The following is a 21104-nucleotide window of genomic DNA, read 5'->3' on the forward strand; positions in this document are numbered from 1 at the left end:
TTAAGTCATCCACCGTTAGCGGGGCGGAAGTGAAGCCATCCACTGCTAGCGGGGCGGAAGTGAAGCCCTGCAGTGCTAGCGGGGCGGAAGTTAAACCCTGCACTGCTAGCGGGGCGGAAGGAGGAGAATCCAGGACAGAGAGACGGAAGTGAAATCACATGTAGATAGAGGGCCTTGGAAGAGAATGTGAGGTTTTTATTGCAACAAAATGCCACGTTCAGCTTCTTCCCTTCCCTTCAGTGCCATCTGTTCACCTTCCTTCCATTGCCCCCTTTCACCTTCACTTCCTCCCTCTGTTGCCATGTATTACCTATTGGTCCTGCCTGGGTCCAGCTGCCAATGGACCGGACCCATCTCTTCTCTCAGCACCCCACCCGGCAGCAATTCCAGCCTCTAAGTGGGAAATCCCGTGCTCGCCAGAGTCCCTTCAAGGAATCATAACAATCAGAGAATCTTCCAGCATAGATGGAGGCCATTCGGCCCATCGTGTCTGTGTCAGCTCTTTGAAAGAACTAGCCAATTACCCCTTGCTCTGCCCATAGCCCTGCATTTATATATAATACAGTATATCCAGCTCCCCTTTGAAAGTTACTATTGAATCTGCTTCCACCGCCCTCTCAGGTGGTGAGACCTCACTTCTGCCTCTTCGTACCAACGATAAACCTTGAGTCACTGAATGAAGCAGATACCAGATCTGGAACTGTTACACTGATGAGGTCCTGTTGAAGGAGTGATTTCCAATGCTGCTGTAGCACCACCTACAGGAATACAGAGCATCACAGTTAAATAGGCTTCAAAAAAATCTACACTTAGTGACACCACCACACTGAATAACAAGCTTGAACACGAAATGGGGCTGCTGAACTCATTAGTAGTTTATAATGAGCAGCATAGTTTAATCAGCATTGTAACACTATCAGAAGACAAGGTGAATGAGGCAATGCTGATGTCAATTCCAGTGTGCAAATTCCAGTACAAAGGTTTCTGTTGTACCTCTAGGCAATGCTACACTACCCAATATTGTTATGTAAAGTCACACACCCCAGTTAATGAGGGCCAAGTACTTGCTTAAATGGAAGGAGAAAATCTCCGAAAGCTTGTGAATTTAAAATAAAATTGCTGGACTATAACTTGGTGTTGTAAAATTGTTTATAAATGGTTCTTGGCACTCAGCATGAGACAATTATCTGATGAAGCCCTAAAGACATAACAGCATTGGGAAGTAGTGAATAGGCAACATTAGGCTTGGATTTTAAAAAGCCTGATGTTGCCTATTCACTACTCCTTGAGCCTGTTCTGCCATTCAATTAGATCATGGCTGATCTGTATCTTAACTCCATTTACCCGCCTTGGTTCCATATCCCTTAATACCCTCGCCTAACAAAAATCTTATCAATCTCAGTTTTGAAATTTTCAATTGACCCCCAGCCTCAACAGCTTTTTGGGGGAGAGAGTTCCAGATTTCCGCTCCCCTTTGTGTGAAGAAGTGCTTCCTGGCATCACCCCTGAACGGCCTAGCTCTAATTTTAAGGTTATGCCCCCTTGTTCTGGACTCTCCCACCAGAGGAAATAGTTTCTCTCTATCTACTGAGGGGTTCAAAACCCCTTTAACAAAAGACGTTTGAAGGACAGGGTTAACTGTACCCCTTTTAAACAAAGGCATTTGAAAGCCTGCAAACACAGCAATGTAGTAAACTGTGTTCTCGCAAATCCTGGTTTTCCCCTCACTGACGCTGATGGCGTTGGAGAAGTCTGAGTTTCGGAATCGAAGACATTGTCCTGCGGATAGATATCTAGATTATTAAATAAATAAGCCTGATGGATAATATTGAGCTCAAAGCATTGTCAGGCTTGCAAAGCACAGGCTTTTGGAAACACAAGCTTTTCAACACAGCAGGATGCAATGTATGAAAAGGCATTCATCAAAGGCTTCGGATCGGGAAAGCAATGATAGGTGTGAAAAGGCATTGGTCCTTTCAATCCTATCTGGTAGTCTGTTCAAAGAGCTGGGATTTGTAAAAATCAAATAGTGTTGCACCCAATCTATGGTCAAATGGTATAAGGGATGGATTTGAAGCCACTGAAGCAATCAAAATTGGAGACGTCAGGACCATTAAGAATGTCTGTGCATAGAAATGAAAGGGGCTATCTCTACATGAAAGGCCATGAGCAGAGAGAGTAAAGGGGCCTGTTACATTCCATGGTTCGAGCACACGGTCTCTTCTACATCACAGGGTCTCCAGTCACGTGATCAAAACCTAAACTGTCAATCATTGAGGTACGTTAATGACTGAGGCACAGCCACAGGGAGCGATTGGACAAAAAGAATGACCCTCCCCAATCTTACATCCTATTGGTTAAAAAACAATATAAAAGGAAGACTTTGAGAGAAGGACAGGCTCTTCACCACCCGGCAGTCACAAGGAACGCACACTGCAGTCGAACATCGTGTAAGAAGAAGAGAATCTCGTGGACTGAAGAGCTGATCAACCTTCAGGCCGGATGAGCAAAAGCCTCGGTTTAAAGGCTGAACATGTATTAATGATTTTCCTGATGTGTGTATGAATTGTTAAGTCATTACATAATAATGTTGCGAATTATTAAGTGTATGGCTGGATTTTATAGAGGAAAGTCATATGTATGGTTCAATTTTACTTCATGAATGATATCATTAAATAATTACTTTTGATTAACAAACTTACTGTGAGTGAGGGTGACTTTCTTTGCTTGACTCTTTGTCCAGTGTCCAAGAATCACAGGAAATAAGGAATTCCTTACACTACCCTATCAATTCCTTTAATCATCTTAAGCACCTCGATTAGATCACCCCTTAATCTTCTGTACTCAAGGGAATACAACTGGTCCTCATAATGTAAACCTTTTAGGTCCTCATAATGTAAACCTAGCCTATGCAACTGGTCCTCATAATGTAAACCTTTTAGCCCCAGAAGAGCAGAGAAGAGTCAAGGATTGTAACACTGAGGAAGTAGGGAGAAGGAAGAGCATTTTCCTTTGTTCTTGGGATGTGAGCCACATTTAGACCATAAGACCATAAGAGATAGGAGCAGGAGTAGGCCATTCGGCCCCTCGAGCCTGCTCCGCCATTCAATGCGATCATGGCTGATCTGATTTTTACCTCAACTCCACTTTCCCGCCTTTTCCCCATATCCTTTGACTCCCTTGCTGATCAAAAATTTGTCTAACTCAGCCTTGAATGTATTCGATGACTCAGCCTCCACAGCTTTTTGGCGTAAAGAATTCCAAAGATTCACGACCCTCTGGGAGAAGAAATTCCTCCTCATTTCCGTCTTAAACGGGCGACCCCTTATTCTGAGACTATGCCCCCTAGTTTTAGATTCCCCCATGAGGGGTAACATCCTCTGAGCATCTACCCTATTGAGCCCCTTCAGAATCTTGTATGTTTCAATAAGATCTCCTCTCATTCTTCTAAACTCCAATGACTATAGACCCAACCTGTTCAATCTTTCCTCATAAGACAACCCTTCCATACCCGGAATCAACCTAGTGAACCTTCTCTGAACTGCCTCCAATGCAAGTATGTCCTTCCTTAAATAAGGGCACCAGAACTGTACGCAGTACTCCAGGTGTGGTCTCACCAGCACCCTGTACTGTTGTTGCATGACTTCCCTGCTTTTATACTCCATCCCCCTAGAAATAAAGGCCAATATTCCGGATTACGGTTACAGTTACGGGGAGCGGGCAGGAAATTGGACATGAATTTAGATTTGAGGTTAGGATCAGATCAGCCATGATCTTATTGAATGGCGGAGCAGGCTCGAGGGGCCGATTGGCCTACTCCTGCTCCTATTTCTTATGTTCTTATTACCTGCTGCAGCTGTATGTTGACTTTTTGTGTTTCATGTACGAGGACACCCAGATCCCTCTATACCGCAGCATTTTGTAGTATTTCTCCATTCAAATAATATTTTGCTTTTTTATTTTTCCTCCCAAAGTGGATGACTTCACATTTTCCCACATTATATTCCATCTGCCAAATTTTTGCCCATTCATTTAACCTGTCAATATCCCTTTGCAGACACCTTGTGTCCTCATCACAACTTGCTTTTCCACCTATCTTTGTATCATCAGCAAATTTGGCCACAAGACACTCTGTTCCTTCATCCAAGTCATTGATATATATTGTAAATAGTTGAGGCCCCAGCACTGAGCCCTGCGGCCCCCCACTAGTTACAGATTGCCATTTTGAAAATGACCCTTCTATCCCAACTCTTTGTTTTCTGTTAGTTAGCCAATCCTCTATCCACACCAGTATATTACCCCCAACACCATGAGCTCTTATCTTGTGCAGTAATCTTTTATGTGGCACCTTATCGAATGCCTTTTGGAAATCCAAATATACTGTATCCACTGGTTCCCCTTTATCCACCCTGCCTGTTACTTCCTCAAAGAACTCTAATAAATTTGTCAGACATGATTTCCCCTTCACAAAACCATGTTGACTCTCCTTGATTGTATTATGAGTCTCCAAATGTCCTGCTACTACTTCCTTAATAATGGATTCTAGCATTTTCCCAATGACAGATGTTAGGCGAACTGGTCTATAGTTACCTGCTTTCTGTCCCACTCCCTTCTTGAATAGGGGTGTTACTTTTGCGGTTTTCCAATCCGCGGGGACCTTTCCAGAATCTAGTGAATTCTGGAAGATTACAAGCAATGCATCCACTATCTCTGTAGCCACTTCCTTTAAGACCCTCGGATGCAAGCCATCGGGTCCAGAGGACTTGTCAGCCTTTAGACCCATTAGTTTACCGAGTACTTTTTCTCTAGTGATAGTGATTGTTTTTAGTTCCTCCCTCCCCTTTGCCCCTTGATTTTCTACTATTATTGGTATGTTATTAGTGTCTTCTACTGTGAAGACAGATACAAAATATCTGTTCAATTCCTCTGCCATTTCCTTGTTTTCCATTATTATTTCCCCAGTCTCATCCTCTAAGGGACCAATGTTTACTTGAACTACCCTTTTCCTTTTTATATACTTGTAGAAGCTTTTACTGTCAGGTTTTATATTTCTTGCTAGTTTACTCTCATAATTTATTTTCTCCCTCTATTATTCTTCTAGTCATCCTTTGCTGGTTTTTAAAGTTTTCCCAATCTTCAGGCTTACCAGTAATCTTTGCCATGTTGTATGCTTTTTCTTTTAACCTGATACCATCCTTAACTTCCTTAGTTAGCCATGGTTGGTTCACCCTTTTTGCGGTCTTTCCTCCTCACAGGGATATATTTTTGTTGCGAGTCATAAAATATCTTTTTAAATGTTTGCCACTGTTTATCCACCATCATACCATCTAATCTGTTTACCCAGTCCACTTTAGCCAATTCCCCACTCATTCCTTTATAATTGCCCTTATTAAAATTTAATACAGTAGTTTCAGACCCAAGATCCTCGCTTTCAAACTGGATGTGAAATTCTATCATGTTATGATCACTGCTTCCCAAGGGATCCTTTACTTTGAGATCATTAATCTGTACAGGGAGATATCTGTACAGTGATTGATGTCTCTCAGTCCCTTCCTCAGGGAGATATCTGTGCAGCGATTGATGTCTCAGTCCCTTCCTCAGGGAGATATCTGTGCAGTGATTGATGTCTCAGTCCCTTCCTCAGGGAGATACCTGTACAGTGATTGATGTCTCTCAGTCCCTTCCTCAGGGAGATACCTGTACAGTGATTGATGTCTCTCAGTCCCTTCCTCAGGGAGATATCTGTACAGTGATTGATGTCTCTCAGTCCCTTCCTCAGGGAGATATCTGTGCAGTGATTGATGTCTCAGTCCCTTCCTCAGGGAGATATCTGTACAGTGATTGATGTCTCTCAGTCCCTTCCTATGTTCCTAATCCTGTTTCATTACCCATTACCAGATCCAAAATGGCCTGGTCCCTGGTTGGTTCCCCGACGTATTGGTCTAAGAAACAGTCCCTAATACACTATATGAATTTATCGCCCTTCCCCAACCCTACTTGACCTGAGATGATGATCTCGTGATTGTAACCTAATGCCTTGCTTGGCCACTTTAGAATCCATGAAGTCAACCACAAGACTAGAATCACATGTAAAAAGTGGCATGTTCCCTTCCCTGAAGAACATTAGTGAATCAGTTGGGTTTTTAATGATAATTCAGCAGCCTTCATGGTCATTCTACAAACTGCCAGGCTTATTGCATGAAAGAACTTGGATTTATACCCTCAGGACATCCCAAAGTGCTTTACAACCAATTAAGTACTTTTTGAAGTGTAGTCTCTGTTGTAATGTAGGAAACATGGTTGGTAATTTGGGCACAGAAAGGTCCCACAAACAGCAATGAGATAATGACTGTGTGATGTTAGCTGAGGAATAAATATTGGCCCAGGACACCAGGGAGAACTCCCCAGCTCTTCTTCGAAATAATGGGATCTTTTACGTCCACCTGAGAGGGTAGATCGGGCCTCAGTTTAATGACTCATCCAAAAGGCAGCACCTCTGACTCGATGCTGCACTAGAGCATCAGCCTAGATTTTGCGCTCAAGTCCCTGGAGTGGGACTCGAACCCACAACCTTCTGCCTCAAGAGACAAGAATGGTACCCACCATACCACAGCTGACACCTTTCAATTTTAACTTAACGTGGTGGGATTTGAATACTTCGGCTCTTCAAAGGTCATCCAATACCACCACCATAACCTAAAAAATGCAGTTATGGTATGAATGGAAGGTACACACTGGAGCCCGGACACATGTAAAATACACCATTGAATGGCTTTACGGTCATGACAAAGGTGGTTTATGCTATTAGTACTGGAACCACAATATGGTACTTTCAGAGTAGAAAGTGATTTTGTAATTTACCCCACAGCGTTGATTACAGTTCTCCACATTAGGGCCGTATTTGCAATCTACTGGCAACAAGAGACATACAACAACACTATACACCCTTTAATGACATAGATCTTGTACATAAAGCATTGGTAAAGTTTAATACCGGTGAATAAAGCACAACACATTTCACAAAAGCAGCACAACAACATTTGTCGTGGGTTCCTGGGAACCCAAACAGGCTTAGACATAAAACAGACACATCTAAGCATAAATTGTGCGTATCGTTTAGTCCCATTGCTGTGACACACAAAAAGTAAAAATTCCAATGTAACTCGCGGCCAACTCTCATGGTCACAAACTTGAGACCCGGAAAAAAAATTAATCTTACTTAAAGGGCCTGGTCCTATCCCAATAATGAATGAGTTTGGTGTGGCCCAAGCCCAGGGGTTTGTCACTGATGAAACTCCAATTAACAGAAAGTGTGTTCATCAAGGAGAGGAATATGTTAACATGTAGGAATATAACACTTCCTGTTTCAGGAACCCAGCATTAAGCCTCTGGTAGATGCAAACTAAAACATCCTTTCATTCTGCCCCATCAACATCTTAGCCCCTACTGCAAGAGAGAGTGATTTCTGTGTTTTCCTAAACCAGCCATCCCTGTGGCCTCTGAGTGAGATTGTCAATTGGTGCTGAATGAGGGGGTGTTCCACCCACTAGCTATCAGATTGACACTGCTCCAAAAACGCAAATTTAAAGGCCTTCAGATGATTGCAATCGTTCCATCAATTCAAAATATCAGGTGTTCCGAGGAAATGTCACAGTGGTTACTGAGCACTGGGTGTCACACAAGATGTAGGGGAAGCCAGTGAGGGGGTACACTGCAGACTGCCCCGGGGGAGAGAGACGCCAGTGAGGGGGTACACTGCGGACTGCCCCGGGGGAGAGAGACGCCAGTGAGGGGGTACACTGCAGACTACCCCGGGGGAGAGAGACGCCAGTGAGGGGGTACACTGCAGACTACCCCGGGGGAGAGAGACGCCAGTGAGGGGGTACACGGCAGACTACCCCGGGGGAGAGAGACGCCAGTGAGGGGGTACACGGCAGACTACCCCGGGGGAGAGAGACACCAGTGAGGGGGTACACTGCAGACTACCCCGGGGGAGAGAGACACCAGTGAGGGGGTACACGGCAGACTACCCCGGGGGAGAGAGACGCCAGTGAGGGGGTACACTGGTGTCTCTCCCCCCGGGGTAGTCTGCAGTGTACCCGCTCATTGGTGTCTCTCCCCCCGGGGTAGTCTGCAATGAGCGGGTACACTGCAGACTACCCCAGGGAAGAGAAGCCAGTGAGGGGGTACACTGCAGACTACCCCGGGGGAGAGAAGTCAGTGAGGGGGTACACTGCAGTCTACCTCGGGGGAGAGACGTCAGTGAGGGGGTACACGGCATGAGACACCCGGGAGAGACGCCAGTGAGTGGGTACACTGCATATTTTATAGTTAGGATATTATCCTAGGATCAACTTCCCAGACAAATCCCAAGATGCAAGCCCCACCCACCCTGATTAAAATAGTTTTGTTCCCAGAAGCAGCTCCTTCCCATTACAAAATCAGAGACTCAAAATGGCACGGCCTCGGGAATTTGCCTTTTTTCTCCCCATAGAAAGCAAGAATAAAGCAACACACTCCATCACTTTCCTTTTAAAAAAAAGGAATGAATATAAACACTCCCACACAAAACCAGCTTGGAAATGCTTGCACATCTACCCATCAAACTACCTTAGTAGCAAATTAATTAAGCTCTATAAAACATAATATTTTCTCAGGAGAATGTTATGATGCAAAATGTGACCATCAGGCGCTGCATACAAAACCATTTCCTACTTTCCTGAGGATTACTGTACATTTGAGTCGCTTTGAGTCAGGAGTTCTGTTGAATGGGCGGAGAGTTTGGTACCAGATAGTCAACTGAACGAAGGCCAGGTTGGGTCAGCTGGTACATCGCACAGCTCTAGGGTTGCCAACCCTCCAGGATTGCCCTGGAGTCTCCAGGAATTAAAGATTAATCTCCCGGACACTGCTGCCAGCGACACCCAGGGGAAAAATCATTGGGGCAATAAAATAAAGTGTGTTTTATTCATTTTCTTTGCACACTTTCGTTTAATTAGTTATAAAAATATTGGAGATGGGAAGAAAGGCTGTTTGAGCGGGCGGGGCGGTTAGAAGTCATGTGTTGAAACCTCCAGGAATCCGCCCAGCCAGAGTTGGCAACCCCTAACACAGCTCTGGGTACAAAGGCTGAGAGTTTGAGCCCCTCTTCAGTGCAGAATCTAGGCCGACACTCCAGCTGAGGGATCCACCGTCCCTGACTAGCAACCTCTGCTAAAGGTGTGGCCATCGGGTGAGGAGCAAATGGGTGTGGGAGAGATGCCTTCCTCTCCTCCTGAATCTCAGGAGTTTTTCCTAAAGCTCACTGTCTAGTTCAGCACAAGAACGGAGTTAGCCCGGGGTGGGGGCTGCTCCAAACCTTGTGGCGATGCTTCCCAGCACAAGTCAACATCTTCCAAATGGGGGGGATTTTAAGAGGAGGAAACAAGGTAGGCCAACTTGCAACACACTAGTGTAATAAGGGATTAAATCACTGTACAAGTCGCACCTTCATACAGTATCAGAGAGACTGGTGGTGAACCCTGGACGCAGATCTTTGATGCTCATTGTAAAATTGCAGATCTGATCTTTATATAATCTATAGTCTTATATTTGCTGTCGCGCGTGGCCACCTTATTTGGGCATCACCCGTTCTGTGACACTGGGTCACGCCTACAGCTTCATACTCCCACCACTAGACGGAGCATCATCGGCTCCGGAAGCTTCTGAGCCCATCCCTGCGCCTCGACGCCAACATTCCTGCTGGATAATAAATGATTCCTGCAACCGAGCGATCGATTCTGCAGGCAGTTCCCGCCATCTCCTCCTTTCTGCACAGCCCCGAGTTCCCTTCCCCTTGGGATTACTGCTGCCCCTGAACTCCTGCTGAAACGCTCTGCCTGCCACGATTAGCTGGTTTCAGGTTTCCTGACTGTTTCCGGCAGCCTGCCAGGTTTCTTTCCTCTCTTTAGCGATTGTTTCTGCAGGCTATTCGCGCAAGCCTCCCGCAGACTGAGTGCCTGAATGGTTCTCAGTGGTGAATGGTTGGTTATGTATTGTTTCATCACTAGATATCAGCTTTTGTCATTCGATCATCTTATGCTTATTCGATGTTGTGAACGTACAGTTTTGTGGTTTTCGTGACTTGAATTTAATTTGCTAATTTAAAAATCAATACATTAATGCTTCGAGGTGGTGTTTTAATCGGATATTCCCATTTTAAAACTACCTGCAGCTGCACTGTACCATTAGATGGAGCATCCAGATCCCTATAACGATACCATCAGCACCAGAGGGACATTCATAGAATAGTTCAATTCATTTTGCCCCGACTTTCCTGGACAGCATCACAGGAGATCCACTCGTGGTTTTATGTTCCTCCCCGCCTACCCACCCCCTCCCCATTTCACCCCCATCTCTCCTGAGGATAATATGAATTAGGAGGTTTAGGGGTTCTATGTGTGATAGCATCCCTCTGGTACCTCACCCTAGTGGGGGGCTCCTCTGGAGTAGACCCAGCGATTTGAGCAGACTAGTTGACTTTGAAAGTGAAGGGCTTTGCAGCCGAAAGTTCTTCACTCACTCACTCACTCACTCACTCCCCCCTTACCCAACAGGAACTGCAGGAGTGCGTCGCGCAGGAACCCCAGTCACTTCTGCCCTGCGGGCCGGGCCGGGCCGGGGAAGAGGTAGGAACTGAGACCCATTTGTAGCTTCTATTTCCGCTGGCCCAACCACAGTTAACTAGCTCAGCGCGTGTCAGGATTTCTACCCGGGATCTTCCCGGTCTGTACAGCTCAGCACGTGCTGTGTTTAACAAACCAAAAGCCTGCGGAGGGATCGTGTGGATCTCTAAATGGTGCTGGCTGACTCCCAACACATTAAGGCACATCATCAGGTGAGCTGCAGCAGTGGTAATTCATTCAATATCCATCAACAGGGGTTTTGTTTGTAAAAAAAAAGTGAACCATTTATGATCAGCTATTGAAGAAATATATACTGAGTTTACATAAACTTGCCAATATAATCAAGGTGAGGGCAGCAACGTTAACCACAAAGCACACTCAGGTTCAGCACTCGAGGCACAGCGAGCTCGTCTCTGTTTATCTGCCCCGTATGTAGAAACTGACATCGGTCTGCGGAGTACAGTGAGCAGAGTCCCAATGGCTGCTTTTTTTTTCCCTGTCGCTGAGCACGACGGCAGTCTGCTCCTTCCAGAAAGTCCTAATGCTGAGACCATTTAATATTCTTCAGGTCGATTCCCTCCTGTACCATCTCCCAGAGAGGGCTGCAAAAAAAAAAAATAAAGTCATAAAGATCGTAGGGACCAATTTTTTTAAAAAAATAAAATAAATCTGTGCTCAAGGTGAGAGGTGTTAGCGCTGGGGAAATGACATTTGTTCCTAGTTCCCACCCTGTGAGGGGACCATGCGTTCCCAGCTCATATGTAAAGTGAAGTCGCTTCTATTCTTCCCGGACAATGTGCATGAAGACCTAGATAGAAGCAAGACGTTGATCCAGTTTGGACACCCACTGAGTACCATGAATGCCCAGTTCAGGTATATTTAACATGAAGTCTCTTCGACTCGACCACAACAATCTCCTGTTTCTTTGTTTTTTGCACTCAAGGAGGGACGGTTGTTATGTTAGTGCTGGGGAATGGAACTTTTCCACACTTCAGGCACCCATTGTCAGCACCGTGCGTTCCCACGGTCAGGTATAGCACAGCCAGATGCAGAGTGAAGCTTCCTCCAACTCTGCCCCAACAACATACCTTAGCTTCAGAAGAGCTCCCCCTACTACGCTGGTGTTGACATTCTCCACCCACTCCCATTTCCCACACCAGCCATCCTGGGGCCTGTGCGAGACTGCCAGTTAGTGGCAGTTGTGTGGCACGGACTCGGGCCCAATAGGAACTGGAAATGGACTGAAGCGGCTTACGCTGACACACTGGGATTGAGGAATGATGTCAGGAGCCACTGAACCGTTACTCCCAAACCAGTGACCTCCACCACCCAGAAGGACATGGGAGCCCCAGCACCACCAAGTCACACACACAACTTGGACATATAGTGAAGGCACATTGTGGGAGTGCCTTCACCACATGGACTGCAGCGGTTCAAGGTGTTGTTTCCCTCAGCTGGAGAGTCTAGAACTAGGGAGCATAGTCTTAGGATAAGGGGTCGGCCATTTAAGACTGAGATGAGGAGGAATTTTTTCCACTCGGATGGTTGTGAATCTTTGGAATTCTCTATCCCAGAGGGCAGTGGCTGCTGAGTCTTTGAATATTCAAGGCTGAGATCGACAGATTTTTGGACTCGAGCGGAATCAAGGGAAATGGGGATCGGGCAGGAAAGTGGAGCTGAGCTCAAAGATCAGCCACGATCTGAGTAAATGGCGGAGCAGGCTCGAGGGGCTGAATGGCCTACTCCAGCTCCTATTTCTTATGTTCTTAAGGTGGCGGCTTACCTTCTCAAGGGCAACTAAAGATGGGCAATAAATGTCGGCCTTGCCAGCGACACCCACATCAAAGAAGAATTTTCAAAAAAAAAATTGCAACTCACACACACAAAGACCTGTCTGACACACAATGGACATCTTGGTGGAGAACAGGATACCAAACCGAGGATCAGTCCCCCCACCCTCCCCTTGAGTCAAGTTTTTGTTGAAAATGAGGGCATCTGGACACGGATGGCCTGAAATGGGAAAAGCTCCAATTTCCAGCACTAAGATCCTTCACCTCGAGGAGTACAAAAATAATGTGTTAGGTTGAGGGAAGTTGGCCAATTGCTTTTAAACTTTCGTTATTTCATCAATCCTACTTTATTTAACTGCAAAATTAAAGAATACTGAACAAAAATCATTCCTTAGTCTTGCTGTGGTATATCTCTCTCAAAGTAATTAACCAACCTGGGTACCAGATAGATATCTATCCACCTCTACCTGTAGCCCCCAACATACTTAATCCTGCAGATAATCTCTCAGCCATCCTACACTGTGGTTACAGTAGATCAGTGTTTTAGTTCTACATTAATTTTAATCTTAGCTTCAGACTAATCTCAGCAGCTCAGGTTTGAGGCTCTTCTTACTTAGTCTTCAGAGGAAATTTAGGTTATTTCAGTCTGGTCGCTTGATCCCAAATTTTAGTTTTGGGAAAAAAAATAATTTAGCATTCCCATTCCCTATTTTCATTCTAGTCTTTCGGGAATTTTATTTGAAATTTATATATTTCAAGAAATTGTTTTCTCTCTTCTCAAGACAAGAAGTGTTGAGATGTAGTTGGGATTGGAGTGTCAATTAAATAATTGATTCATCTGTTTGAAATCCAACACCTGTTCCAAAAGTTGTGAACTTATGACCACTATCCTTTTAAAATCGTAGAAATGTTAATTTTAAGCGTAGACGTTAAGTTTTCGTCTTAAAGAGAAATGAAATTCTAATATTAAAATTTAGTGACAAAAATATCGTTTGTCAATTTTAATTGACGAATAAAACACCGCACCTCATCTCCCTCAGCCTCTGCACGTGCTGGATGCACTTCTGCGCAGTGTAATCCACCTCCTCCTCTGTAGTGAAGCGTCCAATCCCAAATCTACAATTGAAAAAAGGGGCAGTGTCAGCATCACAGAGCAGCCAAAAAACAAAACACAAGTACTGCCACACTGATCCTTCTAGAAGTCCAACCTGGGAGGGGGGGGGGGGGGGGAAATAAATAAATCACAGAATGATACAGCATTACAGGAATTTGATAGGGTAGATAGAGGGAAACTGTTTCCTCTGATGGGGGGAGTCCAGAACAAGGGGGCATAACATTAAAATCAGAGCTAGGCCGTTCAAGGGTGATGTCAGGAAGCACTTCTTCACACAAAGGGGAGTGGAAATTTGGAACTCTCTCCCCCAAAAAGCTGTTGAGACTGATAGGTTTTTGTTAGGCGGGGGTATTAAGGGTTACAGAGCAAAGGCAGGTAGATGGAGTTAAGATACAGATCAGCCATGATTTAACTGAATGGCGGAAAAAGGCCCGAGGGGCTGAATGGCCTCCTCCTGTTCCTATAGGTTCAGCCGAAGGTCCTTCAGCTTATTTGACATCATTCCAGAATACCAACCCTACCATTCTGCCAATACAGTGTCGACCTGCTTCTTCAAATGACTCCAGTGTCACGGCCTGAACAAACATCCCAGCTGTTGCTCACCCTCTGTGGAAAACAACTTCCAGACGTCTGCCCTACATTTGTCCATTCCAGAACTCGTTCCCTCCTAGTTGAGCCAAGAACTCTGCTGGAACTATTGGGTGGCACCATATTAATCCCCACCCACTATTCATTGCTCTACGAAGCAGGCAAAAGACTTGTTTCCCCCAGGCCTCTGTCAGTACTACCAGAGAGCAGTCTCTAGGCACTGTGAGATTAGCCAGAATAGGCTCGTCCTCAGATTTTCTTTCCTTTCGGTGAAGCAGCTCAGTCTCTCCTCACCCCAACCACTAAATCAAGGAGCCAGTCACACCCGGGGAAATAAACAGTGGGCTCTAATCAAATACTGCACAGGCCTCTTCACACAGACAGGAGATTTCACACTCAGCCAAATTATTCAAAAGTGAAATTCTCATTTTGCAGTGAAGCTGGCAGCATTCGGGGGGGGGGGGAAATATACTATATCAGCATGGATACGGTAGCATAGTGGATATGTTACTGGACTAGTAATCCAGAGGCCTGGACTAATATTCCGGAGTTCAAATCCCGCCACGGCAGCTGGGGAATTTAAATTAAATTTTAAAAAAACTAGTATCAGTAATGGTGGCCATGAAACTACTGGATTGTCATAAAAACCCATCTGGTTCACTAATGTCCTTTAGGGAAGGAAACCTGCAGTCCTTTCCCGGTCTGGCCTATATGTGACTCCAGACCCACAGCAATGTGGTTGATTCTTAATTGCCCTCTGAAATGGCCGAGCAAGCCACTCAGTTGTTCAAGATGGCGGCTCACCACCACCTTCTCAAGGGCAATTAGGGATGGGCAAGCGACGCCCACATCCCATGAATGAATAAAAAAAAGCATAGGACGGGGAAATGTGGAATATTCTATATCAGCACTGGGGTCAGGGCAATGTGGAATATTCATATCAGCACGGCGGGGGCAGGGCAATGTGGAATATTCTATATTCTCTACGCATTTTTCAATATTCTATGGTTACTTCCCAAAATCAAGTCAGACAGTCACAAAAGGAAGGAGGACACGAGGGAGGGGAGGGGAGGGAGCCACGCCCTCGTTACACTGTACCTGATGGAGGAATGCGCCAGGTCTTCATCGGCACCAATAGCTCGCAGGACGTAGGAAGGTTCCAGAGAGGCAGACGTGCAGGCACTGCGAACGGAAACACACAATGCACCGGCAGTGATGAATCTCAACTAGGAATTAAACCTACAAAATGTTACTTTCACTTCAACAAGTCCTTTAAATATATATTTTGATAAGATTGCCGTTAAGTGGCAGAGAAGTTGCTGCCTGCCTGTTAGACGAGAGGAAGTGGAAAGAAATAATCGTGGAAAGCTTGCTGAAAAACTTTTACACACCGTAATTTAGGATAATTTACTAATCCTCACACTCACAATCTCTGATCTACTCTATAGGTCAGTTTATAACCAGACACGTGCAACAGGAGGGGGTGCCTGCAATCACAGAAATTGACGGCACAGGAGGTGGCCACTCGGCCCATCATGTCTGTGCCAGCCGAAAAAGAAATTCATGGAGGAATAAACGATCTGAAAGAAACTGGAGTTCCCCGATGGCTCAATTGGTAAAGCCAATGAGTAGCCGAACCGGAGAAACCAGAAGGGTCAAGGTTCAATCTCCTGTCCACGCCGAGTTAGCTCATCTCAGTCGGAGCAGCAGGAGGAACGATAGAAATTACAACACGGGAATCGGCTCGACCGGTCCACGTTTGTGTTTATCATCCACAGGATCTCACGTGCTTGCCCTGCTCCCATATCCCTTTGTTCCTCTGTCCTTAAATGTTGACATGCTCTCTGCTTCAGTCACTAACTCTAGTCGTGCATGCCAGAGTCTCTCAACCCTCGGTGTAAAAAGAAAATCCCGCTCCGTCCTAAAACCTTGTATTTGTGTCTCCTCAATCACTGGAAACGGTCCGTTTCTATCTAATCTTTCCCATCCCTTCATAATTTTAAAACACCTCTATCAAAACACCCCAGGAGCACCCCTGTTCTGAAGAATACAGCCTTAATGTTTGAGGTAGGAATGCAATTGGTTGAGGCAAACCTGGGCTGGGTTTGCACCTTTTTGAGTAAAAAGGCGGCTATTTTGATTTATCTTTCCTCTCCTCTTACTTTAGATATCCTTGGGCAGGTAGCTAGGTGGGCATGCCCTCTATACTCTGCCAATGCTACTGTAGGGAGCTACTGGAAGGTAGTGGTCGGGTCTCGCTGATCACCTCTCCCATTCTATGGGTGTGTGGGGTGGGAGGGATGGAAATGTGCCTTTTCCCAGTTCATCCATACCCCATGATACCACAGCAGAAACTGCGAACGCTGAAAGGGGAATCACGTACACAATCCTGCACCGTCTGACTCTGAGGCACAGCACACTGAAGCAGCACTACACCACTCTCTACCACAAAAAGTTATCACTCTGTCTCTTTGGGTAAAGGGGGCATGACTTAGGGAAACAAATGGTCAACTAGTTTTTTTTTTTGAGACACACTGCTAACGTCCCTCCATACAATCAGGCAAAAGAAAGAGGGTTATGTTTCACGTTCTTGAAATTATTTTTAAATGTACATTTTGGTAAGGCAACCTACTAAAAATGCTATTATCAAGCCACCTCAATTTATAAAATTGTATAGTCTCGAGGTCTGAGCTTTGGGCCGGTGTAGGATTTCAGGTGCCTAAATCTGAGAGTTGGATAAATAATACTCAAAAACGAGAGAGTCAGGTCAGCCCAATACTCTACCTTCCCGATGAGAGCGCAACGTCTTTCAAAGCCATCAGGAGACTCTCTCCCTCCACGTATGCAAACGACAGGTTAATGCAGCCTGCAGGAATTGGGTAAAATGCACATTGATTAGAGTTGCAAAGGACCACGATCTCAAAAGCAATTTGAGGGGAAAAAAAACGAATTTGCTCTCCACTGTAAATAATTAGTGTCAGAAGCAAGGAAAGGGCAAGACAAGACTAGACATGTGGTGGATTGCCCCCACTCAACACTTTGGATTCAGGATCAGATTCAACCCAAATTGAAGTGTCCTAGAACAACTTGCATTTATATAGAGCCTTTCACGATCAAAGCGCTTTACAACCAATGAAGTACTTTCGGAAGTGTAATTACTGTTGTAATGCAGGGAAACGCAACAGCTAATTTGCGCACAGCAAGCTCCCACAAACGGCAATGAGATAATGACTAGATAATTTTTTTTTAAAAAGTGATATTGGTTGAGGGATAAATATTAGCCAGGACACCAGGGAGAACTCCACTGCCCTTCTTCAAAATAGTGCCATGGGATCTTTCACGTCCACCTGAGGGAGCAGATGGGGCCTCAGTTTAACATCTCATCCGAAAGATGGCACCTCCGACAGTGCAGTACTCCCTCAGTACTACACTGGAGTATTGGCCTAACTTTTGTGCTCAAGTCTCTGGAGTGGGGCTTGAACCCATGACCTTCTGACTCAAGAAGGTAAGAAATAAGAGCAGGAGTAAACCATACGGCCCCTCGAGCCTGCTCCGCCATTCAATAAGATCTTGGCTGATCTTCGACCTCAACTCCACTTTCCTGCCCGATCCCCAGAGCCCTTGATTCCCCTAGAGTCCAAAAATCTATCGATCTCAGCCTTAAACGTACTCAACGGCAGCATCCACAGCCCTCTAGGGTAGAGACTTCCAAAGATTCACAACCGAGTGAAGAAATTCCTCCTCATTTCAGTCTTAAATGTTCGACCCCTTATCCTGAGACTGTGACCTCTGGTTCTAGACTCTCCACCCAGGGGAAACAGCCTCTCAGCATCTACCCTGCCCAGCCTTCTCAGAATCGTATGTTTCAATGAGATCACCTCTCATCCTTCTAAACTCCAGAGTATAGGCCCATTCTACTTAATCTCTCCTCATAGGACAACCCTCTCATCCCAGGAATCAATCTCGTGAACCTTCGTTGCACCACCTCCAAGCCAAGTATATCCTTCCTTCGGTAAGGAGACCAAAACCGTACGCAGTACTCCAGGTGTGGTCTCATCAAAGCCCTGTAGGCGTCACCAAAGAGGCTTAATTAGGACCAATCTCAAGCAAGTCCCTACAGGGAATGGACTGGCAACCTACACTTTGGCCACTTCGCTCAAAGAAGGCTGCAAGAACAGCTGGTGCTCGAAGCTGCTTCTGAGATTCGGTTTAAATGGCACTGTGGGGTGGGGAAGATATACTTGCACTTATACAGCTCTTTACCACAAGGTCAAAGAAGACCAAAGTGCTTCACACGCAGTGGGCAAATGTGGCAGCCATCCTGGACCAGTAACATCCCACCAATACCCATGAAATGACTGACCATTCACTTCTTTTACCTAGTGGTGCTGGTTGAGGGAAGTATGTTGGCAAAGTCACAGGAATGACTTCCTGCTCCTCTTCCAATAGCAGCAGGAGATCTTTACCATCTACTTCAGCAGATGGGTTGTACTCAGGTTAATGTCTCGGCTGGAGGATGGCAACTCTGACAATGCAGCACTGTACTGGAGTGTCAGCCCGCATTGCAGGCTTAATTTCTGCAGCCCACGACCTTCTGACCAAGAGTGTGCTACCAACTCAGCCTAGCTGACGTGTGGAGCTTTGCATCCAGCCCATGTTGTCAGGTCTGGGGACGCTGGATGATACAAGCAGAAAAGGTGTTTCATTTCCATCAGCACTGATATCCTCACCTTGGCCAGCAGGAAAACTGACCAAAAAGCAACACAAGGAGAGGCTGCAATAAAGAGCGTCACTAAACCAAACGGAACAAAGCGAGAATAGCAAAAAAAAAAAGCCCAGGTTTTCCACTCGAGTGAACTGATGAAACAAAAGTGGCATCGAAACACCCAGTGATCTGTCCATGATTTCCGACACCAAGGGAATGAAATTACTATTTTGATGAAAAATGGGAGTGTCCCCGTTTGACCCCCCACCATTGCGCATTTCAAAATCGTACCAACCTGCAATTTGGGCAGGGGGCTGGTCAACGAGAGAGAAAAACAGGGACAGTTTTTATTTTGTTAAAGCTAAATTGTCCCAAATGAAAAAACCAGTGACAAATGGGCCTTCAGGCAGTGTTTGAAAACAGTGCTGGGACGGCCTGTACGCCACATTCCAACTCTACTGATGGCGCTGAGCCTAGGTGAGAATGCCTCACAAGATGCTGTTATTATACACTGCGCGATGTCAGTCCATCACTTTCACTCAATGACAGTGGAAAGTTCTCCATTTAAATCCCCAAGCCCAGGCAGCATTAATCAGTCATAAAAAAAAAGTTGGGACTGAACAGAATTCTGAACACAGAATGGGAGAAATAAGAATCAGATGAACTTTTAATGAATATTTTAACCCTGCCACAGAAAATCCTGGACATACACAGCTGGTTGTCAGCATCTGAGGAGAGAAAGATAGATTAATGTTTTTAAATATAGATGGCTCATCGTAACTGGGAACTGAAAGATAAGTGAATCCTTTAGCAGGCTGAACAAGACAAAGGGGGTGGGGGGGGGGGGGGGGGGGGTTAGTGGTCAGGGAGAAATTACAAGAACAGGATGCAGTGACAAAGCTTGCATTCCCTTGAGTATAGAAGATTAAGGGATGACGTAATTGAGGTGTTTAGAATGATTAAAGGATTTGATAGGGTAGAGAGAGAGAGAAAGTGTTTCCTCTTGGTGAGGGGAGTCCAGAATAAGGAGGCATAATCTTAAAATTAGAGCAAGGCCGTTCAGGGGTGATGTCAGGAAGCATTTCTTCACAAAGGGTAGTGGAAATCTGGAAAACTCCCTCTTCCTCCCTCCCCCCCCCCCCCCCCCAAAAAGGCTGTGGGTCAATTGAAAATTTAAAAACAGAGATTGATAGATTTTTTTGTTAGGTAAGGGTATTAAGGGTTACGGAACCAAGGCGGGTAAATGGAGTTGAGATACAGATCAGCCATGATCCAATTGAATGGCGGAACAGGCTCGAGGGGCAGAATGGCCTGTAGAACGGCATGTAATAGTCAAGAGCTAGGTACGTTTACTCCTGTCACAAACGAGGAATTAATGGCCTGTGAACATACTTATGAAGAGCTGGAAATAGGTGAAAGGGCATTGGATGATACACCAAGATTATTTCATTGGGGCAGCAAAAAGCACTAGAAGGACAAAAGGGGAGCAAAAAACAGCTTCAAAACAGACGGTAAAATAATGACTCATCTGTCGCTCCCCATTATATTCAGTACTATGAAGCTGCTTGCTCATCTTCCAATTCTAACAAAGGGTCTACACCCGAAATATTAACTCATCCTTTCTCTTTTCAGATGCTGACTGACCCGCTGGGTACTTTGATCATCTTGTGTTTTTATTTCAGACTTTCAGCATTTGCAGTGTTTTCTTTTTATCTTTACTGGGGAACCAGGGACAGCAGATTCTTTGAAGAATGCAGTCAGTCATCTCATCCTTCACATCCACCTGCCTATTCTCAGTTCCTTGATGGAATAGAGACGATCATACCCAATATTTTAATTACAACCTGGGCAGGGAAATAGAATCGTACAGCACGGGAGGTGGTCATTTGGCCTGTCGTGCCTGTGCCAGCTCTTGGAAAGTGTTATCAAATTAGTCACACTCTTCTTTCCCCACAGCCCTGTAAATTTTTCCTTTTCAAGTATATCATCTCATTGCATGTCATAATTGGATAGAGTGGATAAGTTCCAGATGAAGAGCTGGAAACCGCTCAGGCACAATGGGCTAAATGACCTTCTGCAAATTCTATGACTCAATCCTCCTTCAAGCTTGTACAGTAGAATCAGTCGCTGTACCTGAATACCTCTGCTCTGGGTCCCCATTCAGAACCACGTCGGGGATCCCATTCATTATCTTCGTCACCAAACGATTGGCCAGACTGGACACGTGCTTAAGATCAAGCTGC

At 45.3% G+C, this 21104-nt stretch overlaps 1 protein-coding gene across 1 annotated transcript in view; it reads right to left on the minus strand.

The window, feature by feature from the left end:
• Positions 1–6933: 6933 nt before the first annotated feature.
• The window catches only part of nfs1 (NFS1 cysteine desulfurase), a 31144-nt gene continuing 16973 nt past the window's right edge, over positions 6934–21104 (minus strand). Inside the window, exons 9-13 of the mRNA XM_068000240.1 lie at positions 20995–21100; positions 16941–17022; positions 15255–15338; positions 13481–13570; positions 6934–11266 (exon numbers count right to left, since the gene is read on the minus strand). Of these exons, the coding sequence (XP_067856341.1) occupies positions 11203–11266; positions 13481–13570; positions 15255–15338; positions 16941–17022; positions 20995–21100 (426 nt within the window). The 3' untranslated portion in view covers positions 6934–11202. The remainder of the gene's footprint in view (positions 11267–13480; positions 13571–15254; positions 15339–16940; positions 17023–20994; positions 21101–21104) is intronic.

This window comes from Heptranchias perlo, chromosome 19 (genome assembly GCF_035084215.1).
Source record: "Heptranchias perlo isolate sHepPer1 chromosome 19, sHepPer1.hap1, whole genome shotgun sequence".
Lineage (NCBI taxonomy): Eukaryota > Metazoa > Chordata > Chondrichthyes > Hexanchiformes > Hexanchidae > Heptranchias > Heptranchias perlo.